The sequence below is a fragment of the Monodelphis domestica genome, chromosome 2 (assembly GCF_027887165.1).
Source record: "Monodelphis domestica isolate mMonDom1 chromosome 2, mMonDom1.pri, whole genome shotgun sequence".
NCBI classification, from domain to species: Eukaryota; Metazoa; Chordata; class Mammalia; order Didelphimorphia; family Didelphidae; genus Monodelphis; species Monodelphis domestica.
Genome location: NC_077228.1, coordinates 393,856,733 through 393,880,764, shown reverse-complemented (window position 1 = coordinate 393,880,764; position 24,032 = coordinate 393,856,733). Strand labels below are relative to the sequence as shown.

The following is a 24,032-nucleotide window of genomic DNA, read 5'->3' as shown; positions in this document are numbered from 1 at the left end:
TTTACTGGGGAAGCTACTTGCCTCTTTTTGGTTTAGGATATCCAATTCAATTCTTTTATTGCCTATACTTTTTGGATTAGTATATAGAAACCTGAAGTCATTAAATTTTATCTCTACCTATTTTCTTGGATTTTGCTTACTATGAATTTATGTGTCTCTCTACGACTTATTTTGTAGCTATTCTATATAGTTTCTTTCTTTGGAGACTTATAAAACATCCACCCTCTCTTCTTTCCCTGTTACTCTTCTCACATTCATTTCAGTACTTTTGAATCCCAGTAAAATCATTAGATTTGTTGTCAGAGGACATGGATTCATATTTGACTTTCACAATTGGAGGAATCCATTCCTTCTTCTAGACATATATTCCAACTGTTAAAAATATTCTCTAAAGTCCCTTACAGTTCTAAATATTTTATTACATTATTAGATTTTTCAGCACTTTGTACAAAATTATTTTTACCAGTCCTTTTAAGGTATAATCCATTTCTAGTAACAAAACAAAACATGATAATTACTATTATAAGCTGTTGTTCACAAATTTGAAAGAAAAATCTGTCCCCAAAATAATTATGTGCCAGATACTTTGTCAAACAATAAGGACACCTATTTAGAAAAGAAAAAAGAAAAGTATACCCTGCCTTTAATGAGCTTACCTGCTACTGGGGAAGGCTGTATGTATAAGATAAGTGGTTATAAGGTAACCTTAAAAGGAGAAATACTAGAAATGAAGGTGGGTGGAAGGAGTAAGAAAGTATACTTATAGAAGTTGACACCTAAATTATGAAGTAAGCCAACAATTCTAAGAGGCAAAGTAGAGAAGGGTGAATATTCCAGCCATGCGAGATAGCAAGTATGCAAAGATAGGGAAGTGAGAAATAGTGTAAAGAAAAATAATTTGATCTATATGACTAAAATATAGAACGCATGAAAGAGAGTGATGTGGTAGATAGGGAAGGGCCAGTCTAAATAATTTTAAATAACCAACCAAGGACTTTATGTTTTAACATAAAAGTAAATAAGAGTTGCTAGTTTAATAAGTTGGAGGGAGTGATGAGAAAAGAGAGGTGACAGATTGTTCTTTTAAAGGAGCATTTCAACAGTTGTTTGGAAGAGCAGTTGTAGTGGGTGAGACTTGAAGCAGAAAACCACTTAGGAATATATTCAATAAGGCAGGCAAGAGGTGCTGACTAGGTTTGTATAGAGAAGGGGATATAAATGAGAGAACAACTTCTTGAATTTGTTGGGTGAATGAGAGCAAGATTTCAATAATGACTACTGAATTTTAAACCTTGGTGAAGGGAAAGAAGTTTTTACTTTCAGTGATAATAGAGAATTTTGGAAAATTGATGAGTTTGGGAGTCATAAAGGGATATACAGTTCAAAATGTTAATGGTATATTTTGAGACTAGAGCTCAAAAGAAAGTCTTGGACAGAATATATAGGTGTGAGTAACATCTGCCTAGAAATGATAACTGAATCTATGGATGTCGATGAAAACACCCAATAAGATTTTATGGGGAAGGGGAATTTTTCTTTCTATTACCTTGGCATATGTCCACAGCTACTGGGTAAAGACATGAATGAAAACCGATCAAAAGAAATTGAGAATAAATATCCAGACAGATAGGAGGACTAAGGGAGAAAAATATCATTTAAACTCCAAGAGATGAGAATGTGTAAGAAAAGAATATGGCCAATAGTGTTATATTGTACAGAGTGATTGAAAAGAATTAGGACTGAGAAAAGATCACGAGATCTGAAAATTAAGGGATTATTGATACAAAAGTTAAAATATTTTAAAATAAATTGGTAGTAAAAATTGGTTTAATAAGTTTAAAAATCAGAGTGCAAAGAATTTATAAAAGGGTTAGAGAAGTACAGTCTCCAAATATAAATAACTAAGAAGAGGGGAGGGATAAAGTGATAGCTGGATGACATGATACAATCAATGGTTGCAGCAGGAAAAGAATCAGTAGGTAGTGAGAAAGTGAAGATTAGTAGGAGAAAAGGAATATTTAGGGGCATTGAAACTCTACTGAAGAAAAGAAGTGGTCTTTTGTCATAATGGAAGATGTTCTACATAGAGCACAAATAAAAAAAATATTTTTGACAAGAAAATATAGAGGGATTAGTTTTGACAAGAAAAGGGTTACCTCCACTGTAGTACCTATTAGCTATTTGCCTATTTTCATCATTATAAATTCTTTATTAAGTCTTAGCACACATATTAAAATGATATGCAACTTTTTGTAGAAATTTTCTATTGTCAACAATGTCAAGTTGTCAAGAATATAAAATCTTGCTCAAGACTCTAGCATACCTGTGATCTTATTGCTTATTTGTTTAGAATATTCCGGTATGAGTGAATCATGCCACAATTAACTGTCAGTCATGTGTTTATCCAATTTGCTGGAAGCAATGGCTGTTATCTTGTAGTGTGAAACAAAAAAAAAAGGCCACAAAATAAATAAGAAATACCCTACTGTGTATATTTTTAAAGAATTTGATTTGAGAGAACAAAATATAGTAAGGGTCTCCTTAAACAAGGTAACTACCATGCAGAAGTAAAAATTATGTGGGAGTCTATAATTGAATCAACTTAAAACAGCTTCATTATATAATTTAAGTATTGGCACCAAGTACAATATGAAATTGAGAAATATATGCTTATCTGAGGAGGGCATTAATACAATGGAAAATGGTTTACATAGAAAACAAAGAAAAAGAAATAATTCTTTTTTACAACATGGAGTGATATTACATTAGTTGCATCAATCTACAAAGACTACAAAATGAAATACATAACATAATGGAGAGATCATTAAAGTCATCTTCCCAACAAAAGCAAAGTGTATGAATATGTATAGTGCTCAGATTTGCTCTCTGTGTCTCTGTGTCTCTCTCTCTCACACACACACATTTATACATATGTGTATATGTACACACATGTGCACACTTTAGACTGACAACACATGAACTGTAAGCCGAAGTCAATAATGGAATAAGAAGGAGGAAATTTGGGTTGGATCACATTTTGAAATCTTCATAAACTAAGGCAGATACTAAATATAAAGGATGTTAATAGTACTTGAAATGCTTGAAAAATACTTGAAAAATAGTTGAAAATACTTGAAAAAGTACTTGAAAAATAGACAACAAGGCTTAGCACCCAATTAACATTAATAATTATTTAAAATATAATCCCAGATTTAACCAGAGTTGAATCAAGCACTTCTTTTATTCTTCTCCTCAAGCTGTAGACTCCCCAGCAGTATCCTTCCCCAACGTCCCAATTTCTCTGTCCATTCCCTGTGGTATCATGCATTTCCCCTTTGGAGCGTGCTTAGCTGAAGACATAAGTAACGATTCCAAGTGATCCCAGTAGTCTAGATACACAGTTGATTGTCCAAGGCACAACATTTCTATGTATGTATTTCTATTTTACGGCATTTAAAATTATTTTCTTTCTCTTTTTGTGATTTTGCATCTCCTTTATTTCTAAGTATTTTAATCCCCCTTCTCTATCCAGATAGCCATTTATCCCTTATAGCAAAGAAGGAGAGGGGAAAAAATAAAATGGATCAAACTAATATCTGACAATGCATATGATATTTCAGTGATGGCCAGAATTACTTGTCATAAAAGGTCACTATATAGGTGTTTGCTACTATATAGGTGTAAATTATGGAATAGCATGATTTCACAAAGAATTAGAGTTACAATTTAAGCTAAGTACAATGAAACAATAAGTGGAAGTGTGTGAGTATGTGTACCAAGAATTAACATATTCAAGAAATGGAATAAAATATATTCAAGGAGAAGTAAATGAGCTGATCTTGTAACTGGGAGAGAGGCCAAAAGTTCACTCTTTAAGAAGTAAGACAAAATATACAGATATTAAAATTCCCAGAGAAAGTCTACAATATGTGGAATGCACCTTCTATAAATCTGTGGGGTTTTTGGTAATTTTAATGACTTGGACAAAAATTTTCCAAGATGAAAAGTCATTAAGGAGATCAGACCTATACAAATAGAGAAAGCTCACTGAGGAGCTCATGGATCCATCAGAAATATCCAAGTATTTGTTGGAACATAGTTTAAAGCTTCAGGGATTATTTTAGTTCACATTTTTTTGCCCATTTTTAATATTTCACCCATGAGCAAAAAAGTCAATATGCTGTTTAGAACACTTACCATATAGAAGTGATTTTTTAAAGGTCTAAAGCCAACTTCTTATTTTCATTCAAATAGCTTTAGTTACAGTACACAATGGCCTGTCTTTCCTGGTAAACATTTTGATGCTTTTTGGAAGTGAATTTCAAAATTGCTTTTCATATGTGTAATTAACCTTTATACAAAAAAATCAAAGGGATGTAATTATATGTTACATTTAAAAAGGTATAAAACATGGTTTCTAAACATTATTGGAGATTATTTTTAAAGCCTCTGATTGTCATGCTGTGTTCAGAATCTGAATGCAGCCTTTTAGCTTTCTAAAATTCTATTTATTGCTGCCATCATCAATGAAGCTTTTTGATAGAGTTCCATTGCATTTCTTTCATGTGTAGCACTTCTACTGAGAAGAAAGAATGTTCTACATACATCCAGGTCTTTTGGATTCTACCTGTATAATTCCACTGAAACTCATCCCAGACTAATTTGCTACAATCTTCAAATACAAATACATGAATACAATTCCATATCTTAAACCACATTCTCATTTTGCATCAACTCCATCTCTGAATGAATTAAGCACATGAGGAAATTCTATTATGTAAGATTTGTAGCAGGCTCTTTCCTTGGAAAGACAAAAAAAAAACAAGAAAAAACCAAACCTAAAAACCAAACTAAACTAAACTAAAGGACAAAAACTTAAAGGAGCTAGACAAATGTTACCCATTCTAAGCAGCATCACTGTAACTCTTGCTTCATTTATTGGTCTGATTTTAGCCCATTGCCTTATACTTATTTTCTAAGCTGAGGACTGAGGATTTAGCCTTCAGCAAGCACACATGACAGAAAAGAATTTTATAGCAACCTACTTATTACATAATTTTTGGTATTTATATTTCTGTCAAGAAAATGCAAATTATCTCTATGCTTAAAGTTGGAGTAGGTCATCCTTCTATGAGAGTAAGTAAGAGGTCGACAGAAATAAGTATTCACTTTCTAGGTTATGACTAACAAAGTGTTTTTCATTAAACAATGTTCATTAAACAATGAAAGGAAAGGTTCAAAGTAAAAAGAAATAAAAAAGAAAGATCTAAAGAAGCAGTAGGGAACTCAGCCACTTCAATAAGTGAATGGATGAAAAGGTCTATGGCAGCCAGATGTCTCAGTGGATAGTGTCATACTGGGAGTCAGAAAGATTCAGCTTCTTCAGTTCACATCTGTCTTCAGACACATTCTAGTTGTGTGACCCTGGGCAAGTTTACTTAACCATGTTTGCCTCAGTTTCCTCATCTATAGAGAAGGAAATTATAAACTAGTCCAGTATCTCTCCCAAGAAAAAACAAGTGAGATTCAAAAGTCAGACATACATAACTGAAGGAACAAAAAAGTGCCTAATGAAGGCCAGGCTCTGTGCTGTGTTCTTTATATAAACACAAAAGTGAAATAATTCCAATAATTAATCCCAATACATTCCTTTATTTTGCTTCTTATATTCCAAGAAAACTGCCTGGTGCTAGAATTAGATAATGAAATATTTAATAGGGAGATGAAATTAAAATATGGAGATGGCAAGAGATCACCTTAGTGCCCTTGATTTACTCAGGTCACCAGAGTTTGATGGACTTTAATCTGGGACACTGAAGGAAATGGTGGATATGATCCGCTGCTATTAATCCTTGAAAAAAGATCATAGAAAGAAATGAATTTTGATATTCAAAAGCAAAAAATCTAGAGTTTCATAAAATAAAGATATTTAAATCTTTATATAGTAGGGAGTATTACCTAGATTCCTGCCAAAATAGAGGAATATTTTGTGACCATCAAGAAAAAGTAATATTCAAAAAGAGCAAACATATATTTACTGTTATGCTGTTAGCCTTCTAATGAATAATTTGGATATATGCAGAGATGGAATATGTATAAAATTTGTAATTGATAAAATCTTAGAGAGCAACTAAAATATTTCATGACAATGTTAGGATATAGAAAAATATCAACAGGTAGACTGTTGGGAAAAATCACATAAATGAAACTTACTAGGAAAAAATGTCAAGTTCTACAACTGTTTTCCAAAATTAATCTCACTAATGCTGGATGGGGAAGAGTGGCTCCCCATACCACTTCATGTGAAAATAAAATCTCAATAAGAATTAACAGAGTGATATGACAACCAAAATCTAGCAATTATAGATGTTAAGAAAGGAAAAGCTTCAAATCCCAGAATTAGCACAATGAAAATTGTGAAAATCATATGGTATTATGACTTGGTAAAACTTCACCTATACTAGGCATCACTTTACTTTGCCCATGCTCACATCTTAATTTATTATTCATATAGAATGTTTACATATGAAGGCAGATAACTCTTAAGGGATGATTTAATAAATATCTCTTCTGGACCCTTGTCCACTGTTCTCTAAGTAAGATTGTGATCCCTGTCTGGAGTGGAGCAAGAGAAGGGACTACAAGTCTGACTATTCTGTTGAGATAAAGAGAGAGAGAGAGAGAGAGAGAGAGAGAGAGAGAGAGAGAGAGAGAGAGAGAGAGAGAGAGAGAGAGAGAGAGAGAGAAACTGGGCTATCATTACAACTTTTTGCCACCTCCCCTCACAAATATTGTTGGTCTAGGGACATGATTTGGGCTAAAAAATTCATTTCCCTAGTTACTATCTGATAAAGGAGAATGTTACCTATGGTTTATATTCCTCAATTTTACCCTTTTTGCCAAATTCTGATTATACAGAAGACCATTACAAATAGAAAATTGTAAAATAAAATAAATTTAGCCAATCAAATGGTAAACAAAAAAATGAAAAATTATATAGATTATTATATGCCAGATAATAATTAGCTTCAAGTTGGGAGTAAGATATCTCACTTCAATTAAGAAAGCAGCCTCTTTTTCAGCCAGAAGAAAAATTCCTCAGATGCTGTAGAGTAAGTAGCAAGTTGATAACAAGAAGCATGATGAAGATCCTTTTTTTTCTACATGCCTTCCAATTTCATAATTTGTCTTTTTCTACCTAGCTTGAGTTGATCCCCAGAAGATTCTATAATCTCATCTCTGTCTCTGTGTCTATGTCTGTAACTGTCTGTCTCTGCTGCCTGTCTGTCTCTCAAAGAAGGAATATCCCACCTCTCCAAAACTTGTGTGAATGATCAGATATATGTAGGTATTTTCATAGAAGGATTTCTTAGCCATGTGATTTATTTCTTAATTTTTTGTATTTATAACTTCAAAACCCATTTTGGTGTTTTTTCAAATGATAATAAAAAACATTTGTCCTTTAAAAGAACATTCTTCTTCATAAATCAAAACATGCAATATCTTACTTGATATCATCAATATTTAGTTTAATACTATCAATATTCTTTTGGATTCCTTACTCTCTATCATCTTATATATCCTATTATTTGTCCATCATTATCATTTCTATTTCTATAATATTTCTTATATTGAACCGCTTCTGACTATGAACACAATACGCCCTCATTTGCTCTAAACTGAATTTTCCTGGATCTTTTCTGAGGTAGTGCCCATTAACCAAGAATGTCTTCCAAGGTTCTATCATGAATTTTCCTCTCTTCTTGTGTTATAAAATTTCAGTGGTTAATAAATCCATTATCCCCATGTATATAATTCTTGGATCTACTTATTCCTCTCTATTCTCTTTCCAGTGGTTGGCAAAAAGTAGTCTGTCCAATAATAAGTATTCTTAAGTGCCTACTTTGTGTTAGGCACCGGGATAAGCCCTGAGGATGCAACTTCATAAAAGAGAAAGAGAAAGTCCCTGCCTTCAAGGAATTTATAATCCAATGGAGGAAAACTAGACACAATAGAAAGCTGAAAAGTAGGAAGGAGTTCCCAGGGAGGAGGAATGATGAAAAAGTTCAAAGTCCAAAAGAGTATAAAACAGAAAGTGAAGGAATTAAAGATCTGAAGAGATGACTGGCTTTTGCCCCTTTTTTAAATGAAGACTTTGAAGTCCATTTACCCTCCAATTAAATATAGATGCTTAATGCATGATTTTTAATTGAATTCACTTGGACTGATGCAATACCTTCCTAATTGGTCTCTACCTCATGATCTTCTTACTTCTAACCAATTCCTCTATAGCTACTAACATGATTTTCTTAAAGAGAAAGTCTAACATGTCACCATCCTTGTCAATAGATTCTAGTGACTCCCTCACTTCTCTGATTGGCGTGTGAACCTTGATACAGCTTGGTGACTATTTGTCTTTACAAACTCATTATATATTACTTTCCTTCTTGCATGGTACAATCTAATAAATCTATCCTTATACCCCACATGTAAAATTCAATAATTTCCCATTTCTGTGTTTTTGTCCTGACTATCCTTTATGACTAGAATTTGTTCTCACTTTCATTTCACATAATTCCTTGTTCTCTTCACCCATCACCCAACTGCCAATGCCTTAAATATTGAAAGTAATTTATATGTATTTTTCATGCATAATTTGTAAATGCTTACATATGTACATATCTCTCAAGGGGAATTTTTCATTTTTGTCTTTATTCCTGATTCTTAATCTAATCACTATGATGTGGTAGGCATTAAATATGTAATAAATTAATGTATCACAACATATTAATTATTTTATATACCAATAAAATACAAAATATTCAGAGAATGGGTTTTAAACATCAGCCCTTTACTGTGTCTCAAAATGAAATTCTTTTACAAGTTATTTTCATTCTGCTTTTTTCTTTTACTATCTATCTCATTCCATAATGCATAATATGTGTGTACAGGCATACATGCATGTATATGCACACATGTAATTTCTCTTTTTCTTTTAGCTTCTAATAACTATTAATGTTTTCCAGAGCCTATTAAGGGGAAAGAAATAAATGGTACAACTTCCCTAAAGGACAGAGGTAATGTTATATAATGAATTGTGATACATTTGTGATACCATATTGATTTTCCTATTGTATTGCCAAATACTTCACTGAGGTGTTTCATCATTTCCTTTCTATTCCTTGAAAACCTTAGCTTTACTGTATCCTTGTATGCTTTTAAGCAAAATAACAAGAGCACAATTCATATTTTCATATTCAAGAATGTAGTCAAAATGCCATGGGCAAGAAAAAAACATGCATTTTCCCTCATTGTAATAGATTTAAATTTTTTAAAATTATTTTCCTCTTCAAATGTACTAGAATCCTTTCAGAGATTTTTAAAGTTGGAAGTGACCTAAAGATGATATTTACCATCATTCTCATTATATAAAAGTGAAGTAACTTGCCAAGCTAATTTGTAATGATAGATAGGAAGGTTTAGAAGTGAAGTCTTCCAACTCCAGCCCAATATTCTTTCTATTATATTAGTTGCTTTCATTGCCTCCTTGTTAAAAGTATGTTTTGTTCTTCGGTGTGCTGTGGGTTAAATATTCCTTAAAATATAAGAATACAAGTAAAATCCTGGTGTATCAGTTAGTATGTAATCAATTAAATGAACAGATTTTTACTCAGAGCTATACTAAACACAATATTATTTGTGTTAGTCCTTTCCATGGGCAATATTAAAATACAGATTTTCCATTTCATTAATTCAATATAGCGTGTAGTTTGTCAAATCAGGACTTTAAAAATAGTCAATTCTAGTTCATTGCTTTATAGTATCTATGGTCCATGTCATATAAAATATTTTTAAGTGGTTTAAAATATAGAAATAAGTCCTGCATAGGCATGTGAATTAGATAATCTTCCAGTTGGAAAGGATATCAGCAACCCATCTAGTCTGACTCTCTTCTGAAACATGAATCATCTCTATAGCATCTGAAGAAAAAGGTCATTATAGGGTTCAAAAAGTGTTTCACAGGCCTTAAAATGCTGTAAAATGAGTCACTCAGCATATCCTAGAACAACCTAGTCCCCTTTTGGATGGCTATAAGTGTTCAAAAGTGTTTTTTCCCTTGTTTTATGCCAAAATCTACTAGTTAGTACTAGGTTTATTCTCTAAGACTAAGTCTAACAAGTTTAAATTACATATGGTCATCCCTCAAATATTTGAAAACAGTAATCATGTCATTACAAAGTTTAATCTTCTCCGTCACTCAATTCAACCTATTCCCACGTGTTATGATTTGAAGCCCTGTTTCCATATTGATCATTTGCAACAGGTTATCAGTGTCTACCCTATAATGTTGCACTTGGAACTAAACAATGAAATGTGATCCAAGTAGAACTAAATATAGGTACAACTACTATTTCTCTCATCTCAAATAGAATAAACATTTATTAAGTGACTGCTGTATAGTGTATTGTGCTAAAGTATGAGGAACATATAAACCTTGCAGAACCTAATTATTAGGGACAAAAGAAATAGTATATATAAACGACTTTTCCAAATGTAAAGCACTATATCAGTTCTAACTCATTACTATTTATAATAATCTTATTTTCCTCCTGTTTGAGGAAGTTTGCATAACAGTGATTCTCTACTAGGTCAATATCCTTCTATTATCATTTTATGCTTAAGGTATAACAGATTTTTTTATAAAGACAAATAAAATAATATGTTATAATAACTTTACAAAAATATTGAGCTGCAAATATTTCTGTAGACTTACTAAAAGAATCTTCAGGACAACTCTCATAAGAGATAAACGAGATTTTTGGGGGATAGGCAGTATTAGTTTTTCAATTATATTATGCATGGATCAGAGATTATAAAGATTTAGTATGGCAAACATCTTTTTAAATGTACTTAATTTTTATGGATTAATATTTTATTTCAGTAATTATAAGCTATAATGCAGTGATGGCGAACCATTTCTAAATGGTGGGTGAGGTGAGAAATATACTCAGGCACCCATGAAAAGTGGGAGGAGATCAGCCCAGTCCTCCCTCCCTCTGCCTTTCTAGTAATGAACTCTGGAGAACTCTGTGCTGGGGTGACAGCTTGCATGACCACAGATAGGGCTCTGAGTGCCCTCTCTGGCACATGTGCCATAGGTTCACCATGCAAGTCTATAGGTTCATCTGTGATCACCCTCCAGTTTCTATACAGTTGGTGTTTAATTTTAAATATTCAATAATATTTTGCAATCTACTATACTTGTACAGGAATTTATATTGTCTTTAGTGAGTTTTAGATTATAATTCTGGCTAATAAGTGAAGGCAAGTGCTACATCATACATTGAATATTGAGATAACTTTGGACAATTTTCACTAATCATTATGTGTAGGCTACTTAAGAATAATGCATAAATAATTTCTGGTGACTAGGATATAGATCTGTACCTCCCTTGCAAATTCCTCCATTTCTATAAAGAAACTCAGATGATTCAAGTATTTCTTAGACAATTCTTTGTCAACATGGTAATAGTTCATGTGGATATCTCCTGCTGTGAGATTTTTTTTTAATTTTGCTTTTGAATCTTAGCCATTTTGTGTTCTCAATGCTACAGTAAAATCAATCTTCCGTTTTTTTGACATTTTATTTATATGAGTACTTTCCATGTATTTATCATATATGGTGAAGATATCTACCAATCATTTCCCTCCTATTTTGATAATAAAATGTTAATCTTTCTTAGATGTGACAGAGTAGCTGCCCCAAATTTTGTTAATATTATACCATCGAGGTTACAGTTTGTTAGGACACTGTTCACAAAGCATATTGACTCTACCCTCCCCAAACTCTATGGTACATTTATGTAATAATTATTCATCACTTAAATATTATCCAAAATTACCTTTTGATGATGGAGATAGCAGAAATAGTGAATAGACTTGTGATTTCCCTATTATTGGTACTTACTCCTAGAGTACACTTTCCCTACTAAATCAAGATAGTATCTTCAAGTTTTGGAGAGTTGTCTAGAGCATTAATAGGTCAAATGCCTTATTGATGGTTATATAGGTAGTAAGCTTAATGGGCAGTATTTGAACTGGTCTTCCAAGGATTGAGACTAGATTTATATCAATTATGCCATGTTTCCTCTGTAATGGTAATAATTGCTGTTTTTGCTGACCACAAATAGGTTGTAGATTTATGATGGTGAATGGGATTGACAAGAGATGCTATAAAAGGAAGAATATGAACAAGATATTAAAAAATATTAAGAAATGTGAGTGAAAAAACTGGAAATCACTAGGTAGCATCAATGAGGGAGAATGGGATGTAGGGTAGATAAAGTATTAAGTGGATGTCATTCTGCACACTATACTTCTATGAATATATTTTAAAATCCATAAGTCTTTTTTTCTGCCACTATTGGCTCAAACTGAGTTTATAGTTATACCAGTTATTTCATAGACTGCTATCTAGCTATGATAACCACCATATACTTCTGCAATTGATTTTTCTGCAATCAATTTTAAAAAATTAATTTACTAGATGACAAAGTACAATATCCTTTAGTATATCAGAAGGATCTGATAGTAAAGACAACTGTTTTCACAGTCACACAGGGAATTTTGTTTTTTAAATAATATTAAATAAATTAATATTATAAATAAATAAATAAAATTAAAAACCATCTTTAAGTGCATCTATATGTATATGTATTTACACAGATATATTTATAATGGGAAGGTTTTGGAAAGTATTGGTGAAGAAAAGGAGCAGGCAGTATGATACAGATTACATGGGGTAGTAACCATTGTGTTCTGTAGTAGTATAGGTTCTTATGTGAAAAAAATAAAATGAACCGTTAAGTAGGTTTATCCTTTTATTTTGTAATTAATTTTTAATTAAGCAAAATTTATATTTAGTGAGTTTGTGGGATCTATAAACAATCTTTCCTATAGCATGGTTAACTCCTTGAAATAATAATTTAAGAAATGAGAATTAATTCTACATGACTTCTAATATTGAAATATCTAAATTCTCTGAAGGTACCAAATATAGTACCAAATATTTATTAAATCCTTCCTTTATTCAACAAGAAATAAGTCATAGCCTCTATCCTTAAGGACTTTATAGTCTAGTAGGTGGTAAGATACACAATATAATAAGTTTTATTATATTATATTATAGTTATTATATTTATTTATATATTATATATATTTATTTATATATATATTTATATTTATTATATTATATATAAATAACATATTTATAATTTATAATATATTTTATTTCATTATTGTCACATTTCTCTTTACTACTACCACTACCACTACCACTACCACTATTACTACTACTACTACTACTACTACTACTACTACTACTACTACAAATGTTACAGAATAATAACCTTCAAGAACACAAATGCCACTAATGAGGACTATTATATGCAGGCCTAGGGGGGATCTCTTCTCTGATGCTGAACCCTGAGCATTGGGAGTACAGGCATTATATATTCTATATCTGTCTTTGCAGCTGGCGATCTGGAGCAGGGAGGGAGCAAAAAGGAGTGGCTGTATGACCTTCAACTTGGGGGGGAGAGGACTGAATTTCCTTATCATTTTTACTACCACTATTTTTGTAGATTTGAATTTTTATCCTTGTGGAAAACGTCTCCCACTGAAATAGACTGGAAACTTAATTGTTAATATTAGTTGTAGAGAGTTAGTTCAGAAGTTCAGAAGTATATGAGAATGTTCCCTTCTCTGAAGGACCAGGCAATACAAAATTACAGATTTAAAGGAAATAGGACTATAGACATCTTCTAATTGAAATCCTTTATTTTATATTTGAGGTATCTGAGGTCTGAAGAAATTAAATACCTTTTTGAAAGTTATAGAAGAAGGGAGTGGAAATCTAAAAATTAATAATTAGACCTCTTCATACATAGAATGTTTTTTTCCATGTTATACTATTGTGTCTTTTCATAATGAATTATTGATATGATTTGGCATATATTAATCCAAGAAAAATATATAAGACCAGCATAAAGAGCTATGAAATCACATGAAGTAGAAATCCTGTCCACCTGACTATTAATTATCATAATGCATATTTTTTACATTTTATGGCACATAGTATGAATGATTCTTAAAGTATATACCATATATTAAGTAATTCATTAGTATGCAATATTTTAAAGACATCATTTTAATCATTAAATAGACACTTTTAGGACTATTATTTCTAATTTGGTTTTCCCTCTTAAGTCCAGAGAAAGCTTTTTTCTTTCTTTTAGCCTGTCTGATTACATGGAAAGAAAATATTTCTTATTTTTCATTTTTTACATATGCAATTAGACAGTATTGCCATTCAGGAAGCCCCTTTGTATCCCACGCAGAAATAAAATTCTGCTCTATAGAGGCAGTATGTTGTAATGGTTAACACACTGGATTTGGAGGTAAGGAGAGCTGAGCTTGATTTCTGTCTCAGACACCTACTATTGGTTCTGGTCAAATTAGTTCATTTGCATTGCCCTCGTTTTCATCCTGGGTAAAAAGAAGGGACTGGATTCAGTTAAAGTTTCTTCCATTTCTAAAATATGTGATCCTGTGATAAATGATTCAGTGTATAGTGATCTTCCTTAAATAATCTTTCATAATCTCCCAGATTATTCTCATGAACTACTCATTATCCCTTTTGAATAACACCATTGTAGAACAGACTGACTCAGACTTTCAAAGTAACTTCCTCTAAATATGCTTAATATGCCTGATCCCAATTCCAGGGGGGTTTCAAACCTAATTTCTCTAAATCACTTCTACAACTATTCACATTAATTACTTTTCTTCCCACTTGTCCCATTCATAAGTATATTCCAGACTGCACTGACATAAAACACCTGGAAAATTATGATCTTAATATAAAATATTACCATATTTAATACTTCAGATTTTGTTATCATTAATTTCCTCCAATCAGATGTCAGATGGAAATGCTTTCAAATCAATGTATAATTATGGAGGAGGTGTACCTTATCCAGAGAATATGTTTAAAATACTTAAATTTTTTTCAAGTACTCTCTATACTAGAAATACTAGTTTACATCTGATGAAATAATTTTAAAGAATATTGTACCTATTCATTAAAATAAAAGGCTTTTGATGACAGCTGGATAACTCAGTGGATTGAGAGATAGACCTAGAGATGGGAGGTCCAGGGTTCATATATAACTCAGACTTTTCTTAGCAATATGACCCTTACCTAATCCTTACAGCTCTTCTGCCTTAGAACCAATACATATTATTAATTCTTATAGGGAAGGGAAGGGTTTTTATTTAAAAAAAAAAAGACTGGTAAAGACAGACTTTAGATAATGCTTTGAGAACTTATTATGCTACCCAATTCACTTGAAATGAACAAAATGGATTTAATTTTTCAAAATGGTCTATAATTCAGACATTTTCCTTTATTCATTCTTAACTTTGCCACCATCATTCCAGACAAGAATTTTTACTATAATTCAGATTTGCCAACCATAGAGAAATTTCTGTACATCCACTAACAAAAGCATTCTTAGTGTAAAGTGAAGATATTGTAGCAATGTGACTACATAAATTGGATCTCAGCAGTTTGTCCAAAAGTCCGAAAAGATATTTATGGCAACAGTTTTTTTTTTTTTTTGTAGAAAGGAAGAACTAGAAACATTGTAGATGCAGATGATTGAGGAATGGCTAAATAACTTGTGGCATATGAAAATAATGGAATATTCCTGTGCTATAAGATGCCATGAATTTTTTGTTTGCTTATTTGTTTGTTTTAAAACCCTTGCCTTCCGTCTTAGAATCACTACTGGGTAATGGTTCTTTCTCATTTGTAAAAGGAACTAGAGAAGGAAATGGGAAACTATTATCTTTGCCACGAAAAACCAAATTGAGTCACAAAAAATCAGATATGACTGAAAAATGACTGAACAACAACACTGGTAGCATATAATGACACAAAGCCATTTTCATATTTAATTAGCCATATTTGTTTCTACTCGATCATTTGGCTTTTCACTTTGTCTCTTCTATGGTAACAATTGTCAGTGATTGATTTTAACTAAACTTTGAATACTACTGAAACAACATTAAGCAATATCTTGAGTTTAATATCTGATTATCTGGTATCTTAAACAAAGTTATAAATTATATAGTTTTCATTTGATTTTTCTATATTTTTATGAATTTCATTGAATTTTATTATATGACAAGCATTCTGAAGCCAATTATGGCATTGAGTGAGGGAATATGGTATAATAAAAAGAGTAGCATACATAATGATAGTTGAAAGGCTTTGCTTCAAGTTCTATGTTTCCTGCCATTTAGCTTTGTAGCCCTGGTATAGCCCTGGTGGCTACAGTTAATCTTTCTGCCTTCAAGTTTTTTCAGCTACAATAGGGGAAGGGAACAGTCTTTTAAATTATTTATAAGGTATCTTTCAGCCATCTTTGGTCCATCTAAGTCTATATTTAATACTGATATACCTCCAGAGTTATATTGCAAGATGGAAATAAAGCAAGAAGACAGGAGAGCAGGTGGGATTGATAAATGGGGAATTAAAGGAAAGGAATACAAGAAGTAGTACAAATATGTGAGAACATGTGTAGAAAGTGGAAAGAGAAGTAACAAGGGACAGAAGACCTGAAAATTAACAGTCTCTCACTTGGTAAACCTTACTAGCTGTCATAGGGTAAAAGGTGTGAGATTTAAAATGGTTGAGGTCTTAAACTGTAGTGAGTTAAAATGGTGGAAGATATAAATTGTGATAGATATAAGAGAGGGTGAGTAAATTTGACCACAGAAAATATGTTTCACTACAGTGTCTTGGTTTTTCAATCAAATATAAGGTGGTCACCAGGGAAATATTCCCAATTATTCAAATACCCAAGTCAACAGGGTTTTATAGAGATTTTAATTAATACAAATGTGTAATTAAAGAAAAAAGAGAAAGAGAGAAAAAGGAAATAAGTATGAAGGGCCTTAAGCCAACATGGCCTAGACCTAAGTCTTAAGAGAGAGATCAGTCAGTCAGTCTTTTAACACTCACCACAAGGTCTGCCTAAGCAAGGATTCTAGTGACACCAGGCCAGCTCCATCTCAGCTGACTTCACCAGAGAGCCTTCCAGCCAGAGACTGTTCCAAAGGGCCTCTCTCCAGAGCCTCCAGAGGGACAGAGTCCCCTTAGAGGAGCTCCAGTGAGACCTCCTTAGAGATTGTCCTCCAAGAGCTTCCCTTCTCCAGAGCCTCTCTCAAGAGATTCTTCCCAAGAGATCCTCATCAGAGATCCTCCAAAAGGATTTCTCCAAAAGGATATCCTCAAGAGATTCTGCTTTTTCTTATATAGGGGTTTTTCTCCCATGTCACCTCCCCTAAGTCCCTACATCACACCAATCACTGTAGACTCTTTCCAAAGAACTGCCCATCTAAATTCCTGCTAAGTCGCCCAATCTCCTCAGTAAGTCTGAATCAGAAAAAATGCTGCTGTGTTGACCAATCTCCTCAGTAAGTCTGAAGGAGAGAAAACACAGCTGAGTCAACTAATCTCATCAAGAGAAAACTTGCCCCAACCTTTTAGGTACCTAGCATCCCATTGTATCAATTCTAAAAACAGGCCTGGCTCAAAGAACTCCTTGCCTTATTATAAGCATGGGTCTAAGTACTTTCATTGTTTAGCAAGGAATTTTCTCTCCTAAAGCAGTCTTAAGTACGGGTAGAGTAGGGGTCCTCCTATAGCAAGGAGTTTTCAAAGCAGTATTAAGTACTGGTGGAGTAAAGATCCTCCCATTTCTGATCCTGGCGAGTTCTCACATCAAAATGGGGAATGTTTCTCAGTAGGGAATTTGTTCCAATTAAGAATTCCCCGATGGGGAAATTTTTAACATTCACAAGTCTGAGAGATTTCAAGATTTACAAAGGGAAAATATGTCCCAACATAGATATAAATGTGTCTTGTGGAAGAGTCTGATGCTGTACAATCAGGTCCAGATTCTATTTACTTCATTAATCATCATGAAAACTGGCCAACTAAGAGAAGATCATTTGGCTTTGACCTTGGAAATCTGTGGTCATAATATCCAGATCCTAATCTCTTATCAGATCTTCTGACATTAATTTAGTTTACCTGCTGTGAATTCTGGACATATTTAAACTAATAAAATAGAATCTGTGACTTTGACACTGCTTCTACCTAATCCCTGATGAAGTGAGCAAAGAAGCAGGTGTTTGCCTCTAATGAAGTCCAGATACTGCAAACTTTTCTGAATTCTGTCCAAAGTGGTCAGTTGTAAAAACTTAATCCTTTATTGCTATTACTGCTTCTTCTTCCTAGACAGGAACCAGAAGAATAATTTGTATTGCCAACAATAAGCTTTACTGATTAGTTTCTGTTGCTAAAATTCTTGGGGTACAGTGTGGGGACACCCAAGTAGTTTCTTTTGCATTATATAAATTAAAAAGGACAGTGAATTATATTTTATTTATAATCTAAATAACTAAAATATTTTTAAATATCTTGAAGTATTTTTCGTCAAATGTATATTCAGTTCTCTCATCATATTTAGAAGAGACAAATAATGTCTGAGATTTATTTGAACAAGAAATTTTCAGAGTTGGATATTAGGCATAAAAAGATTCTGCCAAATCTTTTATGCCTTCTGTATTTACAGTTCATGAAGTGATCAGTAATATTCACCTCAGCCCTCAATGCTGCTCAAGTAATCTCATCATACACATCTCATTGTCCATAGCATCTGTCCTAAAACAGCACCTTTTTCTTTCTTCTTTATAAGCAGATGATTTATCTGATTTACCTCACTGAAATTTCTTCTGTCTTCCCTTTCTTCTCCTCTTCTCTTCTCAACTGCCCTTATCTCACTCTTCTACTCACTTCTTCTTATATGACCTGTCCTCATTCTTCTAATTTCCTTTCATTTTTTCTTTAAACAAATTATGGCTCGCAGAGCAGATAAAAAGAAACAATATATTGAGAAACAAAAGAAATATAACAATAACTCTTTAAAAAAGAAAGTAGTCTATATCAAATGCCTCTGATTCCTCATGATCCAACTTCTACTGAATTTCTTGTCATATGAATGCTGAATACAATATTCTACTGACAGACAATTCTCTTTCAAACATCACCAATGACATTTTAATTGGCCAATCCACTGACCTCTTTTCTTCTACGATTCTCCTTGGCCTCATTAATTTGACACAGTTAGCCATACTTTCTTTTGGATATTTTCTCCTCTCTCGGAATCAGAACCATTACACTTTTTTGTTCCATATACCTACCACTTTCAGCATTTAGCAACCCCATTTACCATTTCTTTTTCCTTTTGATGAATTCTTAAAATGTTTATTCTTCTTTCTTCTTTTTTTCGCTGAATTCTTTAGCAAATTAATTATGACCCAGGTATGTTCTGGGTATTGTTATCACAATTCCAAGTCATATTAATAAATATTTTTAATCAATGTTTGGCTTCATGTCCTCCTTAAATTTCTAGAGGAATCACTGGAAATATGGAATTGGAGAATTTTCTACAGAAATCAACTGATCTCCTTTAGTGTATATCTCCAAAAGATTATCAGTAAATAATAATTTAGTCAGTTAGCCTAAGTACCTTCCAGAAAAGAGTATTTGCTAAGGTTTCATAAAAAAATCTGATACACTCGCCCAAACAAACAAAGAACCTTCTAAAACAATTTTCTAAAATAATATACAAAACTGAAGGAGGAATGGGCTCATGAAAAAATATAACTCACAGTTTTGGGCTGCTGGAAGTCCTGGTTATCCATCTATGGAGTGTCCAAAATGATCCCCATGAGCATAAAGAGTTTATGGCTGCTAATATGGAACCATGCTCAAAGGGCCAAAAACTATGCATACCCTTTGATCCAGAAATACTCTTAACTGAGTCTATATACCAAAGAAATCAGAGATAAGGGAAAAGGACCTACCTGTACCAAAATATTTTTAGTAGCTCTTTTTTTAGTGGCAAAGAATTGGAAATTGAGGGAGTGCCCATTATTTAGGAAATATATAAATAAGTTGTGTTACATGTTTGTATGAAATACTATTGTGCCATAAGGAATGATGAAAAGAATGAGTTCAGCAAAACCTGGAAAGACTTATATGAACTGATGCAAAGTGAAGTGAGCAAAACCAGGAGAACAATGTATACAATAACAGAAATATATGATGATCAATTGTTAAGGACTGAACCATTATCAGCAAAGCAAGTCTCCAAGATAACTGTAATGGACTCATAAATTTCTATCCAAAGGCAAAGAAGAAACTGTTGGAGTTTGAGGGCAGATCAAAGCATGCCATCTTCCACTATATTTCCTTCATGAAATTTCCATTTTATATGTGATACATATCTTCTATCATTGCATGAGCCATATGGAAATATGTATTACAATAAAGTATGGGTATAACCTATATCAGAATATTCACTGCCTCAGGGAGCTGGATGGGAAGGAGAGAGAAGGACAGAATCTTAAAATGTCAAGAAACAATTGTCAGAGTTTCTACATATAACTGAAAAATTTTAAAAATAATAGGAAAAAAGAATCTTATGACTCCTGCCATCACATGAGATTTAGGGACACCACTAGAATATAAATGGGAAGATAGGAAGTAAAAAATTCTCTGAATTTTGAGAAGGCCATGAGGTCCTTCTCTGGCTAAAAAGGGGAAGAGAAAGGAGACTTGGCCAAAGATGAATTAGAGAAGTCTTTTTCTCCTCTAAGCAATTCTTTCTTGGGGATGTTAGCAAGAACTTCACAATTTTGTAACACTTTCAACTGTATCTGGTTCTCACTAGCTTAGTAATTCACAGATGATCCTTGAGCCATGGCCTGGTTTCCTTGGAACATGAAATTTTTGTGTGACATCATTCCTGTTGGAGATGTTTGGTTGCATTTAATCCAAAGCCTATGATCTCATATAGTTAAAGTAGCAAGGGTAAAGTGGGATGTGGTGATTTTAATTTCATACTTATATTATTCATTCCCATAGCCTCAATGATCAATTTTTTGGGAATTATTACTAAAACATGATCTTATTTCTCTCTCGAGTTTTAGCCAGAGAATTTGATTTATTAACCTCTTCACTTGATCTCTTGTTGACACTTATTGTTATAATACCCAAACTATCTTACTCTTTTTTTCTTCAGAATCCACACCTCCTTTTGAATTCATTATTTCTACCAATGACCCCACCATTCACTCAGTTTCCTAAGTTTGAAAACTTAGTCTTTCCTTTGAATCATCTTTCTTCTTTTTAGCCATAGTTCAATCTCTACAAAATTGTTTTTATTAATATTATTATAAACAATTTTATATACTGTGAAGATAGTCACAAAAGAATTTATTGACATTATTTTACTGTGCTTCATGAAACTTGCTGATGAATTAGTGTTGGCAGCATTTTGTTAATGAAGAAACTAAGAAATAAAGAGATTAAATGATTATACAGGGATTATAGGTTGAGCTATTAGGAAATATGAGAAAGAACCTAGGAATCTTATTCTGCCTTTCTCCCAATAATTAGATCATATTCATATAATCTTCTCTATTAAGCAGTCAAGGCATGTGTTATTCATAATAGCTTAATGTATTCATGGGGAAAAGAATAATGGAGTCTCTATTCATTTTCTTTTACTCTTTTTAAGGCTAGACTAGAAACTGATAGAAAAAATTTCAGTGGATACATTTGCAAAACCACAGCTCCCCAAGGCATGAAAGGTAAGGCTCGAAAGTGAGAACTAGATCAGTGGCTGTGGCATCACTTTCAGCAACAAATCACACCCCAATTTACTGTTTTGTTTTATTTTTTAAATTTCTTTTTAGCATTCCACTTGATAAAATGCTGAAGTGATATGAAGAAAATAATGGCGTTATTGGCCAGTCAGGGAAAGCATCTTGAAGCTACCATACTTGCTCCTAATTATGACATATTTGCTTTTTTACAGAAAGATGCTTGAGTTTGAAGCTTCATGAACTACTTTTGTAGAATAAACTTATGTTTTCCAATTATGTTTTCCAGGCTGTTTTCCAATATGAATTCCAGGATGCCAAATGTCTTTCCCAATTCCACGCAATAAGACTAAGTGAATTTAGTGGAGGGTTTGAATCCAAAGTATAAGTTTTTACTGGGTCCATACTAACATACAGTCCATACTAACATTCGCTGAGGATTCAACACAGGTCAAGAACTGTACCAGGTTGTTTAGAAATTTAAAAAGAGGGCACAGTCTTTCTTCTATTAAAACATCCAAGACATGCCCACTAACCATGTGTGTTCCTCATCATTAGCCCTCTTCTCTTCTTCCTCCATGTTATTTCACTTGTTGAGCCCGTCTTTTCCCCATAGATTCAGTCTTTATCTCAGAATTACTTATCCAATACTAAACTCTGCCAGATATTAGGTTCATATCTCCTACTGCATATTGGTCATCTGGAACAGAATCTACCATAAACATTTTAAATTTAAAATTTTCAAAGCTGAAAACTCCAACTTTCCATGCCCCAAACCTTTCCCTTCTCCTAAGTTTCTTATTACTGTAGAGGGTACCACCACACTCCCAGGTGTATAACCAAGGTGTCATTCTTGACTCCCCACTCTCTCATTTGCCTGTATTTAATCATTCATCAAGTTCTGTTGACTCAGCTATGTAACAGCTCTCATATATACTCCCTTGACTCTTCTGACAATGGCACTAATCCACAGTACCCCATTCATTTTCTGCTTATATTTTTGCAATAAACCTACTTGTTGATCTTTCTAAAGCACAGATCTGATGATCTCTCTGACTACCAACAACCCAATAAACCACAGGGGCTTTACATCACCTCCAATTTCAAGCATAAAATCCTCTGGAACTCAAAGCCCTTCATTCTTTGGCCACTTCCTACCTTTCAAGTCTTCTCAAACTTCAATCCACTCTCTATCTTAACATATGCTACAATACACCAATACTAATCTCATTATTATTCCTCCTACAAGAGATGCTATCTCCTGACTCTGGGCATTTTCACTGGCTGGCCTCCAAGCCTAGAATTTTCTTCTTTCCCATCTATTTTTTTCTGGTTTTCTTGAAGTTACAGTTAAAATCTCACCATCTATTTAAAAAAAAAAACATCCCATTACCCCTTAATGCTATTGTTTTCTCTCTATTAATTTCAATTTATCCTGTATATATCATTTTATGTAGCTATTTACATGTTGTCTCCTCCATTAGATTGAGAGCTTTTTGAGATCAGAAAATGTTTCTTGCCTTCCTATTTATAGGCCTTATTAGCACAGTCCCTGATTCATAGAAAATACTTAAAATTGAGAACATAAAAAATTATTTTGAAACAGTTTTATACCATGTAATATGTAAGACTTAGATGTATTGATATAAAATGAAGTCAGCAGAATTAGGGGGAAAGAACCATACACAATGACTACAATACAAATGGAAAGAATAATAGTAAAAAAAATCCTTGAAACTGAGCACAGTGTAGTTATAATGACCAAACTTGGAGACATGAAGACATGAGGAAATGAGCTTCTCTCCCTTCTTTTCAGGAGGACAAATTATGTGTATGGAGCATTGTATATATTGCCAGATATAGTTAATGAGCTGTTCAACTATTTTTTTTATTTCTTATACAATCAAAATAAAGGTGATATAAAAAATCAGTAAAATTTTCTGAATTAAAACATGCATATTTAAAATGCTATATAAGAATAGATACAATAATTCTTTTAATTTCTGTGTAGAAAGAAAACAAAACATTTCTAAACATTAAAAATTGAATTTGCTAGCATAAATTATTTCCTTTTCTATATAAACTTAGTCACAAATTCAATTTATATTGGCCTTTACAGTTACAAAGCACTTTAGGATCTAAAGTGATTAATGACATTGTCTAGTTATTATGTTTAATAAGTCTGGCAGGACTAGTGCTTGAGCATACACCATCTGACACAAAGTCAC

The 24,032-nt window shown here is 32.8% G+C and overlaps 1 protein-coding gene across 26 annotated transcripts in view; it reads left to right on the top strand.

Annotated features, from left to right (window-relative positions):
- Nucleotides 1–24,032, top strand: part of TRDN (triadin) — a 547,971-nt gene that overhangs the window by 430,466 nt on the left and 93,473 nt on the right. For 25 of the 26 annotated variants that reach the window (XM_056818706.1, XM_056818721.1, XM_056818719.1 and 22 more), the window contains one exon: nt 9,027–9,077. The exons of the other annotated variant lie outside the window; for it this stretch is intronic. In XM_056818706.1, the coding sequence (XP_056674684.1) occupies nt 9,027–9,077 (51 nt within the window). The remainder of the gene's footprint in view (nt 1–9,026; nt 9,078–24,032) is intronic. 26 annotated transcript variants of the gene reach the window in all.